The sequence below is a fragment of the Grus americana genome, chromosome 9, assembly GCF_028858705.1.
Source record: "Grus americana isolate bGruAme1 chromosome 9, bGruAme1.mat, whole genome shotgun sequence".
Lineage (NCBI taxonomy): Eukaryota > Metazoa > Chordata > Aves > Gruiformes > Gruidae > Grus > Grus americana.
Genome location: NC_072860.1, coordinates 27,802,268 through 27,817,161, shown reverse-complemented (window position 1 = coordinate 27,817,161; position 14,894 = coordinate 27,802,268). Strand labels below are relative to the sequence as shown.

At 45.0% G+C, this 14,894-nt stretch overlaps 1 protein-coding gene across 1 annotated transcript; it reads right to left on the bottom strand.

Moving 5' to 3' along the window:
• Nucleotides 1–1,339: 1,339 nt before the first annotated feature.
• Nucleotides 1,340–13,789, bottom strand: SLC33A1 (solute carrier family 33 member 1). Its single transcript, XM_054836128.1, has 6 exons — nt 12,894–13,789; nt 8,081–8,271; nt 6,917–7,101; nt 5,859–5,976; nt 4,796–5,011; nt 1,340–3,148 (listed from the first exon to the last, which is right to left on the bottom strand). The coding sequence occupies exons 1-6, from the start codon at nt 13,645–13,647 to the stop codon at nt 2,981–2,983; spliced, it is 1,632 nt and encodes a 543-aa protein (XP_054692103.1). The 5' UTR covers nt 13,648–13,789; the 3' UTR covers nt 1,340–2,980.
• Between the last annotated feature and the right edge of the window lie 1,105 nt (nt 13,790–14,894).

Sequence of the window (14,894 nt, the reverse complement as noted above, 5' to 3'; positions counted from 1 at the left end):
AGTGCCCACAAGAAAGATGAAACGTGGACTTGGTACTTTAACCCGAGACCTGTCGGTTGCTGTGATGGATAACGCACTGACAGCACCAAAGCTCACGGGACTGGCGTTCGATCCTCGGCTGTTTCCTGGTGGGGCCGCAGCAGCAGTGGGTGTGCAATCCCATTTTACACGGCTCCTCAGACCTTAGCCTTTACCTTACACGCCTCTCTGGGCACTGGGATTACACAACCAAATTTTGGAGCACTGGTATCAGCCACTTCAGGGTTTTGGGAAATGAAGACAGCAACCTCCCTGCATGGTGACGATACAGCGGTGCCTAACGGGCACCCAGCAGAGAGCTGCTCTCCACCTCTCCTCCCCATGTCCTGCTGCACTGACCCTTCACCCTCTCCCCTGGGACCTATCTCACCTCACAATGATCCTGCTCAGGAATTTAAACCAGGTCAAACCCTTTACCTACAAAAATCCAATTTCTGCCATTTCCCTCTTGCCAGAGATAACGCACATCTGACTGCCCCCGGGACCACGCAGCCCCTGCGTAACCACGGGACCTAGAGCGGTACCTGGTACCCTTCATCTGTCCCCACTCCCACTTCAGTAAGGAAGAGGTTGGGTTGCTTCTTTCTTATTTTTAAAAAGTTTTTGGGTTTGGTTTTTTTTTTTTTTAATGTTAAAGACGTTTAAGTCTACAATAATTCAAATCTTTCAAAAAATGAAGTTATGTCACCTTAAAATAGGGTTAGGAGGAAAAAAAAAAAGCAGCAAGACCAAAAATTTACTGGTTCTTTTCAGCTGGTCTGGCAGTAATATTTCTGACTTAAGCAACAGATTAAAAAACCTAATCTATCAGTTGCTTCTCCAGTTTGAAAGAGGAGACAGTTACTTAATTTAGGTCACATTTCATATATATTACTGCTGATTTGGAGTTTAATTTTGATGTTGTCAAGATCACATATCATCAATAAGCAATCCTCAGCCCAGCTTTATTAATAACAAGTGTCACTGGCACCTTCAGAAACAGTGAAACAAAATTGCGAAGTAAAAGCCAACTCTAACACACTCATGAATGTAATTTCCCATATTCTGCACTTGAGAAGTTTTACCTCAAATTCAGAAAGTTTAAAAAAAAAAACCCAAACCCTCTTGGTATGGACACGCTACACCAAAAGTCAGTGGCGCGTTGTTCCAGTAACGACACAGAACTGAAGTGCCTCATCCATAGTTAGCCCAGTGGAGATGATCTGGCTAGGACTAAAAGACACATTCACCTTCAACTACAAACCGATATATTCTTGTATTCTTTTTGTGCTATGCAGAGGTGAAATCGAAAGACTTTCAGTTTGGGGAGTAAAAGCAATGTGATTTTATTCAGCTTGGCTGATTTTGCTGTACTTGAAGCAAATTGTGAGAACGTGCTGTTGCTGGGCCGGGGGAGAGCTACAGCCCCGGGTTTGGCTCCGCACCGCCAGCCGTCAGGGTTGTCACTCAGAGAGGAGCAGGGAAGAGAGAGGAAGCGCTTGGTCACACTGTCCTCTTCTGGACACCACCATTCTCCTTGTGTCATGTAGGCACTGTACACACCCGCACGTCCCCTCCAGTCACTCAAGAGTTGGCACCCGTTTACTTTTTTCCTGAAACGTACAGAACAAGAGATCCAGGCCCCGCTCCGGAGCTTGGAACACCAAGCTCAGGATGCAATACTTCAATATTGACAAGGCAAGAAACACAGAAAAGAAAATCATGTACCTTTCAAAGGTATTTTTAATAATGATGTACTATATACATCCAATAACGTCCAGGTGCCCTCTCTCGAGGCGTACAGTACGCTTGCTGTACATCACTAAGGCACTCAGGAGGGAAGTCATTTCTGATAAATGCCACAGGAACGTTTCCACTACACAGCATCAGTAATAAATTTCTGTAGCAGCTCTACCACAGGATTTAGCTCGTTTGATTTACACGACAGCAAGTCGTACACCAACTCACTGGGAATTTGGCAAGTTTGTCATCACCAAATCGCTTTCAAAGGCACTGATCATTTTTTCTTACCCCTTGCCAGGAACAGTCACAGTTTTTCAACCAATTTTGAAATTGAATGTTCAAATTTGAGTGACAGAGGAACCAACACTATCAGTTCATTTGCTCAAAATAACAGCTGCTTCCCGAAGGCCTGCATGCCCCCTCCTTTTGAAGCCTGCCTTCCGTCTGCTAGCTGCTGCACTACCCAGTTTACATCTTCGGGACTCAAGGCTTAGACTATTGTGCGTTACTCTTGAGTCCTACCTTACTAGAAAGTACCTTAAATGTAAATCAAAATGCTTTGAAACAGCGGAAATAAATTAAACAAATGTAATTTGTCTATAAAAATATTTTCTTATAAATCTTTAAAGCTTATAAAAGCCAGAAAATACATTTAAAAGAATCTCTGAAACATTTCATCCTTTGAGGCGTGGTTACAGTTCAGAAAGTGAGAAGCAAACAAAGCCCACAGCCATTTTACATTTGCCTTCCCACAAGGAATTCCACAGTACAACACGCTCAACCTACAAGTCAAAATGCCTTTGACATCCGTCCCCGGGGCAGCTCCCCGTCTCGGATCACTTATCACTTCTGTTCGGACACAGAGAGTTGGAACTTGGTGACAATGCTGCTGTTAGACAGACATGGCACAATTAGCTGTTCCATAGTTAGATATGGAAGCTCAGATGTTGGTTACGCCAGCAGCCATGACTCTGAAGCTAGAGCTTGGGGTATGTATGTAGTACATAGGTGCCATTTCTTAACAATTACTTTCTGAACTTACATTGTCATATTGGGAGGGCAAGTGGTATCACATACAAACATACCATCGTCTCAGCCACCCATTTTTTTCAGTGATGTGGCATTTAAAAATACCTATATTCCTGTTTATTAATTATGGGATATGTCTTTGTAATAAAACTAAAACGACCTTGCTAGTCCATCCAATATTTAAACTGCATCAATTGGTCCTCTTGCACTTCCACGAAGACTGTCCTTCGTCCTGCAGCTTTTTAAATTTTGGCCCAAGCAAGAACCACCAGCCAAATCCCAGAATGACACAGATGACAGATTCCACATAGTAACCGTCCAAGGTAGTAACACAGGAACCACCAGCTTTCGTGCAGAGCTGAAACAGAGAAGCGGTGATTGATGCAGTAAGTATTCTCTGGGAGATACAGATAGACAGACTTTTAGAAAGAAGGCATTAGATATCTGCTGGTTTTTTACTTGCTCTTGGTTATAAGTAAATATATTTGTTCACTCTTCCTTGTTTCTTATGGAGTTAGTAAGAGAGGCTTTCAAACTTACCATCAGTAGGAAAAGTAAAACAAATGTTACAAAACATTTGGGAAATGGGGAATATTGGCCCAAGGGGCTAACTCCAGAAAACAGAAACTGTCCAGCTGTCTCATGCTGCCATGGAGGTGCAACCACTGTTCTTAACCCCCACAAAGAAAGTTTGGGGGTTTTTTCCTAGCCATCCAAACTACTTCTTTAGAAATTCTACCCTTGCATCTCACCACACCAAGTGGACAGTACAAACTGCTGCATATTTCTGAGAAAAACATGCCCAGGATGTTTTTAAGTGCAGAACTGGAAAACAAAAGCTCCAGCATTTAAAGGGTGTCTAGCACATCACCATTTCTGCTGTTGTTCAGTTTCAATACTGCTATAATCCCAAGATAAATCAATCCTCTGAGCTGAGGTTCTGCCAGCATTTTCGTTACTCTGAGACATGTCAAGATCAGATTAGGAATAAGAAAGGAGTGGTGGAACATTACCAACTGGGAGGGTGTGACAAAAGATGAGAGGAGTGAGGTGAAGGAGGAAGGGCTCAAGTTCAATTGAGGCCCAGGGAACCACAGAAAAAGCACATGCTGCAGAAGCAGGTTCCCCTCTGCAACTAGTAAAAACTACAACTCCAGTTCAAACACGTCTTGTTTGATGCCTAGAACACTTTGCTTTTTAGAGAACCTCTACATCCCAAAGAGTCCTGGCACTTGAGAGTGAAATAAATCTCAGTCATGAGTAAGGGAAAGTGAAAAACCAAACAAAACACCCCCAAACATTTCTACCCTTCCAAAAAGACGCGTTAAAATGTCTCATGTGCTTGTGAGGAGGTGAATTTAAAACCTTGCTTTCAGGCAGTTCTGCATCCTGTTGTTTGATCTGCGTACAGCAGCACAGCGTGGTCTTTGTTCTCTTCCACAGGGCTCCCCAGAACTGGGAAGGCAGCCAGTCACGCCGCTCGATTTCACGTGGAAAGTGAAGATCAAAGACAGAGTACAAAGTAACACCACGGGAGAAGGAATCAAGGTATCCAGATAGGAAGCCTCCAGAAAGACAAAAGGAACAAAAACCTACCGCAGAACTTAAGGGGCTTAGGCGCTCTGTTCTTGGCAGGCTGGCTGTCCCCCAACTACACAACTCTGAACTTAGCAAGGTTTACTCTCAAAAATGTACCTACAGCCTCCCTACACCGCAGGGAATGTGGCACCAATCTAGTGCTTCTACCGCCAACTTTTCATCCCAGCCCAGAAAGAAACAGACAATGACACTGCAACTGCAAATCTTTGGTAAAGATGTTTGTTATTAAGAGTGTACAGATAAAAACAGACCTAATTTTATCATACAGGAAAATTAGCTCAATTAATGGGAATTTTTAAGCATACACTATGCACTATGAGGGTTTTCAAAGGTGAAAAATCTACCAGGAGAAGGCATTTCATCAAGAAATAACTGAACAGGGGCCTTCACAGCCTCCAAAACTTACTTCTGCAGCAACTGTAGTTCCACAAGTCTGTTGCTGGGCCCCTACACACTCCTTCACCGTGAGTGGGTCCACAAGCCAGAGTGCAACGGTGGAAGGCCAGTTCCCTCCCAGATTTGACACAGTATTTAGGAGCGTCATGTAGGTTCCTCCGATCAGCGGATCGCTGACTTTGGCGTTGAAAGCCATTATTGCAACATACATGCTATACAGCGTGATCTATGGAAGAGGTAAGAAAACCCACAGGACAGTAAGGGCTCCCCGGTTACAGACAATGACAACTAAAAACCCTAACAGAAAAACTGTTCTAAGAGATTACCTGAAGTTAGCCACACTGATTGAAAAATAATCCCAACAGGTTAAAATTGCACAAGAGAAATGACTTCTGCACTCTGTCCCTCTACTAATGCCAAGAAACAGCAGTCCTGCCACTTGTCTCAAGTCATGCTGAAACGGACCCAGCCTCACATGCATTGGAATGACTCAGGTTATCAAACTGAAGTATGATAAGGACAGCTAAAATAGCATATAAAAATAACACTTTCACATTTAAAATCAACTCTCAAGGCACTGCATACATTTTGGTTCTGATCCAAAGCCCAGTTTGTATCAGCTGTTTGTTTTCCAGGCCTTTAGATCAGATCCATTGGACGTTCCCCCAAAAAATCAATAAAGTACTTTTTCTAGGACCAGGATCACGTAATTTTCGGATCTGCACAATAAGCACAGTCATCAATCATCCCCTGTGAAACTCAGAGTGCTGGGATTTCTCCAACTCCACCATGCTTTTGAGCTTCTGGTTTGAGGGGGGAAATCTGCGAAACAAAAGCAGATCTGATCAACTAAAAGTCACTTCACAGAAGACTCCAATGGAGCGCATGGAAGAAGGAGAAATGGTATCAGGAAGAGTAGCAAAGCTAAATATAGCCACACAGCACAACAAGTCAGCCCTAAGGAATTCCGGTGTAAGGAAGGACAAAAGCAGGTAACAGCATTTATACTCCTCTTGTTGATTGATACGAAATAGTCTCCTGTCCCTCCCCTTACCACATACAGTACATGTTACCTGATGTAAAGCATAACTTAACAATACTACAACATAGTAGTAGACAGGAAATCCTCCTTCATCTTTTACTTTTGGAGTCCACCATACCAAAAAAGCAAATTCCAGACCAAGCAGTAATCTGGAGGAATAAGAAAGACAATTCATAATTCAAGTAATTCTCCCCATGTGTTTCCTTGATACAAAGCGACTATTGAACATTTATACATACAGAATACATAGAAATAGTTTTAACTATTTAGCTATAAACTGTTTTAATCTCAGATATAATTAGATATTAAATATTTGACAAGCACTGAAATTGTAAACATTTTATACCTAAACAACTCTGTCTTCTATATAATTCACTACCAGATCTCCTATACCAGCTTTCTCCCCTGCCCTTTCACACAGAAATTTATTTTTTGTAGAAAGCAATGCACAAGGTATCTAACTTGACTCAGCTGGAGCAAGACCTACTCTTCTCTTCTGGCAAAAACATACATAGTTTTGTAAGAACACCTTAAAGTAACGGCTCCCTGTTACAGACATGTTACATGATTTACTGAGTAACAGCAGTAGGTAATTTGCTGGATTCATTGGTTTTAGAACTCCCTAAGCAAACTCCTATACAAAACACTTAACACAAAAACTAAATGTCTCCTTGTCTGTATCACCCTCTCTTCTTCTGTTACCTCAGCCAAGCACACATCCAGCAGATGCACCAAATGACTCGTAATGCGTCCTGCCATTCTCACATTCTAAGCACACGTAATTTTACAGGTACAGCCCCTGATCTAGTCAGAATGGTTCATGAATAAGGAACTAGTGGCACTGGATAAGGGCAGGAGAGTGCTGCTGTAATGCTGTTGCATATGCATCTTGAAAACACCTCATGTTCTGCTTTCTTACATGAGTTACTACATGAATCAAGACACAAGACACAGAGAGTTCAACTTATTATGAGAATTCTGACATGCTTCCTTGTATCTGGAAGTGTAAGAGTTACACAAGAAATCCTATACTTGATCTGAATATGCAAGTTACTATGTTTCTCTCAAACAAGATTTGTTTGGTTTTACCTAAAAGGCATGGCTTTGTAAAATGTGTTCAGTGGCTGGGGGCCTGCCGTGTATTTGCTGATAATCAGAGGCAATATTATCTGTAAAGGAACCATTGGAACCGCTAGCAGAGCTAAGTGCTCCTTTGGGACCCCCTCTTCCACCAGTTTGAGTCCTGTTACAGCATCTGCTGCTGAAAATCCAACCTGCAATATAAGGTAGATAAAATAAACTGAGGAAAGCAGTGATAGTTTGGCTAGAAATTCAGTTTACTCAGCATTAAATAAATTGAGAAATGTGATAGAGTACAATTCGCTTTTGTGTTTCATTGCGGCTTACCAGTACCTGAAGGGGCCTCCAAGAAAGATGGTGAGGGACTGTTTATGAGGGAGTGTAGTGATAGGACAAGGGGTAACGGGTTCAAGCTGAAGGAGGGTCGATTTAGATTAGATGTTAGAAAGAAATTCTTTACTGTTAGAGTGGTGAGGCCCTGGCACAGGTTGCCCAGAGAAGCTGTGGCTGCCCCATCCCTGGCAGTGTTCAAGGCCAGGTTGGATGGGGCTTTGGGCAATGTGGTCTAGTGGAGGGTGTCCCTGCCCGCAGCAGGGGGGTTGGAACTAGATGATCCTTAAGGTCCCTTCCAACCCAAACCGTTCTATGATTCTATGATTTGATTCCAAATTCCTTCTGAAACGTGTTCTACACTCACATACTCTTCTTGTCATCAGTGCCAAAACTATCTCAAGAACATTAAATACAGCAATGATATTCATGCCTGCATCTTAATTGCTGTTGGCATCCACGATGGCCAACAAGAAGCTGTGAAAACCTAGTTTGTACAGAGTTGCAGATTCTGGGAATAGTATTTACGTTAAAAGAAACATCTTCTGTGCTTTTAACTGCAGACTACACAAACAACCTAACTGTTTAAAAATGTTTAAAAACAAATTACTTTAATACTAGATTGCAGTCAGACTGCTCTTTAATGCTTGTGTAAACACTTACAAAAGCTCAAACAAATGTTTTCTGTTGTACAACCCTGCTTAGCACGATGATATGTTTCAAATTTCATGTGAAAATTCAGAACCTCTAGCAAAATGAAGAAATAAGTTACACCAGAGACTCAGCAACCTTTCAGACACTCGTGTCATCAACATCTAACAATTGATATATGTATTTACTTACTTTTGCTGTGAGAATCAAGAGACAGAAAGTAAGAACTGCAGGCATCTTGATTATTGAGAATAGCAGCCTGTATGTACCAGTGATGCCTTTTGTTTCTTCTTTTGTTGGTGTTAGTTCCTCATTTTCCTTTTTCAAAAGGGCAACCAGTGTAGTGGTAATTAAAAAGACAGCTCCCCAGAAAAACAGGAAATCTGGAGGGGAGGGGAAAAAAAAAGAAAATTAAAACAATCTTTTTAGCAGCCACCATCAACACTTCATTAACAATTCAGTGAGTACCTAAATTGCAGTTATTTTGCAACAATATAAACTTCATAATCAAAAATTGAATAAAACCATTACTCATTGACCCTACTAAAAAGGGCAACAAAAGCAAACCACAAGCACATAGCTGCACAAGTAACTGACCCAGCTCTGCCCTGCCCCTCACTCTGTCACCACACGTTTGCTTGAGATCCCAGACAAAAAAGCAGCAGCAAATCAGGTCACTTCCCTGGTGCCTTGTGCATTATTACCACAATGAGCACGTTGGAGGAGAAACAGAAATAAAAATGAAAATGTTGAAGGATTACACATACAATCACCAAAAGCTGATCAAGGAGGAAAAACCACATTTAATGGTTTGTTGTGGTTTAACCCGGCAGCAGCTGAAACAACCACACAGCCGTTCCCTCACTCTCCTGCCTGCAGTGGGATGGGGGAGAGAATTGAAAAGAAAAAGGTAAAACTCGTGGGTTGAAATAAAGACAGTTTAATAGGACAGAAAAGGAAGACAACGATAATAATGATGATAAAAGAATATACAAAACAAGTGATGCACAGCACAATTGCTCACCACCTGAAGCTGATGCTCAGCTAGTTCCGGAGCTGCCCCACCTCCCGGCCAACCCCCAGTTCTATACGGAGCATGACGCCATATGGTATGGAACATCCCTTTGGGCAGCTGGGGTCAGCTGTCCTGGCTGTGTCCCCTCCCAGCTTCTTGGGCACCCCCAGCCTTCTCCTTGGCAGGGCAGAGCAAGAAGCCAAAAACTCCTTGACTGCTAGGCAACGACTAAGCCATCTGTGTGTTATCAACATTATTCTCACCCTAAATCCAAACACAGCACCGTACCAGCTGCTAGGAAGAAAATTAACTCTACCCCAGCCAAAACCAGGACACAGTTACAAGATGGGGAAAAAACTTCAGAGGAAGAAGTCATTCACAACTCTCCAGGTGATGTACTGTGTAGTCATGTAACTAGTCCATGCCTCAATTCTATAGTCCCTGTACAATACCTATCTACCATCAGAAGGAAACCAAGATTTATACTTATGAGTGTAAAGAAAGATCTTACACAGTTGTCAGGTAAAGAGTCACTCAAATATGTCTCATTTAAGTGGCTATTGTACTTGCTAACTCCTCAGTGCTCTATTTTAAGCAGATACAATATTTGCTGTACTGTGGATTTGAAGGCAGCAACAGTAAAACACACCAATATTTTATGGCAAGTACTTTTTGAGTTAGTGAATGGAATAACCTAAGATAATCCTATCCTCTACCTTTATGAAAGAGGCAAGAAAGAACTCAGTAACATGCAGAGGGTAAGACAGAAGTAGCCTTTTATCTTCCTGGTCATGAGCAACTCCACAAGCCTCACGGTGACTTGAAAGTAAGCAGTGAGGGCTGGTGAAAGGGCAAAGACAGTGCAAAGGTTCAGTCAATTATTAGCTGCTTCTTACACACAGGGAGAGAACAAGCACAACAAGCATGGAAGAAAACACTGAGACAACTTCAGGTATATCCTACATTGCCAGTGTAAAAGGAAAAAAAGGCATTTCAAACCATTTTCTGCTGCTTCTGCATCAGTGACTTTTCCCTTTTCTAAAGCAAAGGAGAGAAGATCTCATAACCAATGCTGTCAGATTGCTCTCTCCTCCCATAAAAAAGGTATCCTTGACACATACTTTTAAGTAAAAGATGAGTTTTCGGAGAGCCATGCTAATCACAGCTACTGTCTACAAAAGACACACAGCAGTGGTACTCTAATAATAGCACTAAGCATTATCATCGCAGTGAGAGATCGACAGTGCGAGGATGGGAATAGAAGTAGCTTTATGCATCATCACATGAGTACCCTTGATCAGGTCAGCCCTGCCAGCCACAGTATAGCAATGCAATGGCTGGATTAGCAACAAAACAAAAACCCCAAAAGAAAAAAAAAAAAGCCATATCTAATAGTCCAGATTAGAAAAATAGTTTTTGTGGTTGTAGACGGTTTACACAAAAATAAGGTAGACTTCCTTTCAAATACAGTAAAGTCCACTAACAGACTACAAGCAAAGGAACTTTAAAATTATAGTTTACACAAGGAATTTCAAGCACAAAGTTTCTGGTGCCACCACTGCTGCCTGCCCCCATCCCTGCTTTGTCTCTGCCTCTACACTGTCACTAACAAAACAAACCGTTGTGCTGCGGCCAAGCAAACTTCTGAACTAATCAAGGATGGAGCAGGCTGGAAAATAACCACCACCGAGGTGTGCATGGGGACGCAGGTGTTTCATCACAACAGCTGTAAGTAGTTCTACAGCTACACATCTCCTCCCAGGAAAAAGGGTGCTCCACAGTCACCAGCCCAGGTAAGTTTGTGCTGCCATGAAGGGGCACTGCCTTCCTACACTTGTGCTTTACCTCTCTTCCTTCACACTGGACCAGGCTTTCATGCGACTGCATGGCAAATCAGACAGGAATCAACAAACCCAGCCAGTAAGCTTCCCCCCTCCCTTCTTTAAAAAAAAAAAAAAAAGTTAATTGAACAACTAAGTGCTAAACTCATATACATGCTAGCTCAAACAATAAGCTCAATGAAATGTATTTCTCATTTTCTTCTCTAGAACTTTAGTCTGAAACAACATAACACAGCTTTTGTTTTGATGAATGGTTTTGCAGTTGTTTGTATTATCTCCTGAAATTAATGAGAATGACTAATGCTGTCGCTTCTCAACAACTTGAAGCTGACTTGGGATCATGAAGTGTTGACTTGTTCTTTCCCTAGTGTTGGCACTCAGCCCACGACAAAAGCATTCAGAGATCTGAACTGGCAGAAAACTATTCACCTTTTTCAAACTGTGAAGTTTGCTGCTGCTTTAACTGCCTGAACCAGCTCATCGCGAGCCCCGTTACAGTGACCAGAGCGCCACTCTCCTCATTTCAGTGAGCTGGTTTACAGCACCGCTGCTCTACAGCTGCTTCAGGAGAAACACGGACACAGCAAATTGTAGCATACAGTCACCTGAACAAGGGAGCAGAAATTTCTTGCAGCCAGTTTTACCACCCAGAAAAACATATCCTGAAACTACAGTGTCAGAGTTATTTGCTTTCCTTACTCCACCCAGGTTAATACTCTGGGACAAGTTAAGCAGGTCGTGTTGGTGTTTTTTGTTGTTTTCGGATAATTTTTTTTTTCCAAAGACAGCACTCTTGTAATAGTGACAAATCCATTTATACAAACAGTACTGAGAAAAAAAAACCCAAACCAACAAAAAACCTGGAGAGGGGAGGTAAGTATAGACAAATCAAGCTCTCTTAACTATAATAGTGATTTGCAAGTTGCATCAGCAGTAAAGGCATCAGTCTGCCATTGCAGCAAGAGGGAAGAGACATGCCAGCGCTGACAAACTACACAGTAAAGGAAAACAAAGGAAAGCAACCAACCAGCAGGCTTACTTTGAGGACTACTCTATGCTTGTTGACATATAGATCACACACAGGGCTATGGACAGGAAGGAAAGAGGAAGACTAGTTAGCAATTGTGACAGCTGCATCAGCAAAATAAGTGCAGCAGTATTGGAAACCGATATCCGGATTTACCAATAAGGTAGGTACAGGATAAAATGCGAAAACTAGCCTTTAAATAACAGTTCAACTAGGTTTTGGCATACCTTTTCTCTTACATGATACAGGCAGAGCAATCGATGTAAGAGAGGGAAAAGAAACTCAAACCATGAGAATTTACTCTTCATTGCTAGCCATGGTCACTTTGAGACTGCAACCAGAATTGGTGCCGGGTTTTCCTGTCATCCCATAAGCTGAGCTGGCTAAACTCAACCTTGCAACCAAAACTTGTGCATTTGAAGCATCTTCTAGGTAATACGCCTATGATCAATCACCACAAATAACCTTTCTGAAAAAAACCAAACCAAAACAACCCCCCAAAAAAAACAAACGGAAGGCATTCCTACACTAACAGCTAGTTACAGTTGCGTTACCAGGCTCCATTTAATTCATTAAAGAGAAAACAAAATTCCCCTTAATTTACTAAAATAAGGCCTTCCTTCAGGAATTGGCTACGTGGTCAACTCTGAACACTTATCATTTCTAATTCTGTGAATAATACCATCTTGGAAGAGTCAATTTTTTTTTTTAATTTCCCCTTTCCTTCCTCCCAGAAGGAGATGTACTTAAAAGGCCTCCTTCAAAAGAGGCAAAGCTTTTGGTTTGTTTGGATTTTTTTTAAACAATAGTCTATTCCATGGTCATTAGATAAGAGGGAAAAAAAAAATTCTCTCCAGAGTGCTTGGGTCAGCCAAGACAGTGACAAGGCAGGTTTCCCATGCTCTTAAGCCCAGAGAAAAGTGGAAGTTCAGCGCTTGTAGCAGTGGACTCCACCAGCCTCCCAGCAGGCTGTGCTTTCTCGTGGGCAGGGGACAAACAAAACCCGCTCGGTTCACAGTGCCAAACCACTGCTCGCTCTGGACAAAGCTTTGATCCAGGCTCAGGGAAGAAGCATCCCCATCCCACCAGCGGCCACACAGGCCAGCGGTACCCAGGCAGTACCTGAGAGGGTAACAATCCCCCGGGGCTGGGGCTGGAACCGCAGGTACTTGTTGCAGAAGGAGGCCGACTCAAGGGCCAGGAAGAGGACGTTGCCCAGGAAGTAGCCGGCCGTCTGGCCCACAGAGTTGCAGGTGGAGGCATAGCCCACGTTCTCCCTGGACAACATGGTAAGGGCCCAGCCATCCACTGCAATGTCCTGCGTCGCCGCCAGGAACTCGAAGAGGAAGAAAGTCACAGTGAGGGCCACCACGTCGGGGCCCCGGCCCTCCCTGTCGCCCAGCAGCACGTCCACCTGGGTGGACATGTAGATCATGAAGAGCCCCAGGATGTACTGCGTGGGCACCAGCCAGGACTTGCGGCGGCCGAAGCCCCGCAGGTAGACGGCGTCCACCAAGGGGGCCCAGAGCAGCTTGAGGCTGAAGGGCCAGAAGACGAAGCTGAAGAAGGCCTGGTCGGTGTAGCTGGCGCTCTTGCTCTGCAGGATGAGGGGGACGCTGCCCGCCAGCCCCAGCGGGATGCCCTGCAGCACGTATAGCACCAGCAGCAGCAGGATGCTGCCCAACTCCGCCCGGCACCCCCGCGTCCCCCGCGAACCCGGCTCCGGCAGCAGCAGCGCCTCGGCCTCACCGCCCGGCAGCCCGTCCTCGCAGAGCGCCAGGGCGGGTGGCGCCTCGCTTCTCACGTCCAGACAGTGGTGGTGGCTCCCGGCCCGGCGCTGCCGGCCGCCCTCCTTGGCAGCGATAGCGGGAGACATGTCTCCGCCGACCGGCGGCGGCCCCAGAGCCGTGCTGCGGGCCGAAGCGGGAGCGGACGCCGCCGCCCACCGCTGAGGAGACTCCGCGCACCGGCCCGGCCGCCGCCAACCACCTCCGCCCCGCCCCTTCCGGGCGCGCGGGCGCTCGCGGCAGACGTGGCTGCGCCTCATTGGTGCGCCGCAGAGCTACGTCAGGCGGCTGCCTCGCCCCGTGCTGCTCGGCCCTGACTGACCGGGCCCGGCCCGGCTCCGGGCGGGTCACCGCGGCGGCGAGCGGGGCCCGGGCCTGGCAGCCCGCGGGGGGCCGCGGCTTTGGGGCTCCCCGGTGAGCACGCGGCACGCTAGCGGTGGGACAGCGCATGGACGCCGAAGCGGCCACCTCCCGGGGTGGAGGGGGCGGGGGGAAGCAGCCGGGCTGCCCTGAGCCGGCCCCGCGGGGTGGAGCAGCCGTCGGTGGTGGCGGTTTTGATACCGGGGCCCCGAGCAGCGCACAGCCCCGACCCGGGCCCTGCGGCGGGCGCGATCCACCCCCCCCGGCTGGCAAAAGGCTGCGGGGAACGGACGGGAAATAGCGGGTCAGTAGTAGCGGGTAGTTCCGCTCTTTGCTCCTCTGTACTAACAGAAATAAAAATCAGTAAGAACCAAGGTAAGCGAATGTTACTTTTTTTCCGCCCTATTTTACCCATAATTTATGGTTATATGATAACCAGACCATCAGAAACACATTTTGTATGTCTCACTTTTCTTTAATGCTTGAAGTATTCTTCCTTTTTTTAATTCTCGAAAGACCCATCACAGTCGTAATACAATTAAAACACTCAGAACAAAGATTGCCCACAGGCATTGTCCTTAGGACAGAATTGCTCAGAACCTGACAGTGGAACTCGATACTAGTTTGTAATTTCGTTTGTAACTTGAGTTTTTGCGCTCACACCTTTCCTCATTTCCCTCTGTTTGAGAAGACTAAAGTTCACAGAAGGGTGTCAAAAATATTTTGGGAACGTTACAGGGGGAGTCTCGTTGGTGTAGTTACCTTCCTTAGTGTCTTTTAAGGAAATTCCACCTGAGCAGAAATAGAAAACGCGCTTTACACCGCACACCGTTGACGCACAGAAAAACACTGTGAAGTTTCGGCTGCTGCCTTCATTTGTGCCCTTAGAACAGGGTGAAAGGAGCCCCAGCAGCCCGCCGGCTGTTTGCTGGCAGGGACAGCACACCGCTTTAGAGCTGTGCGTGGGGCCCGAGGG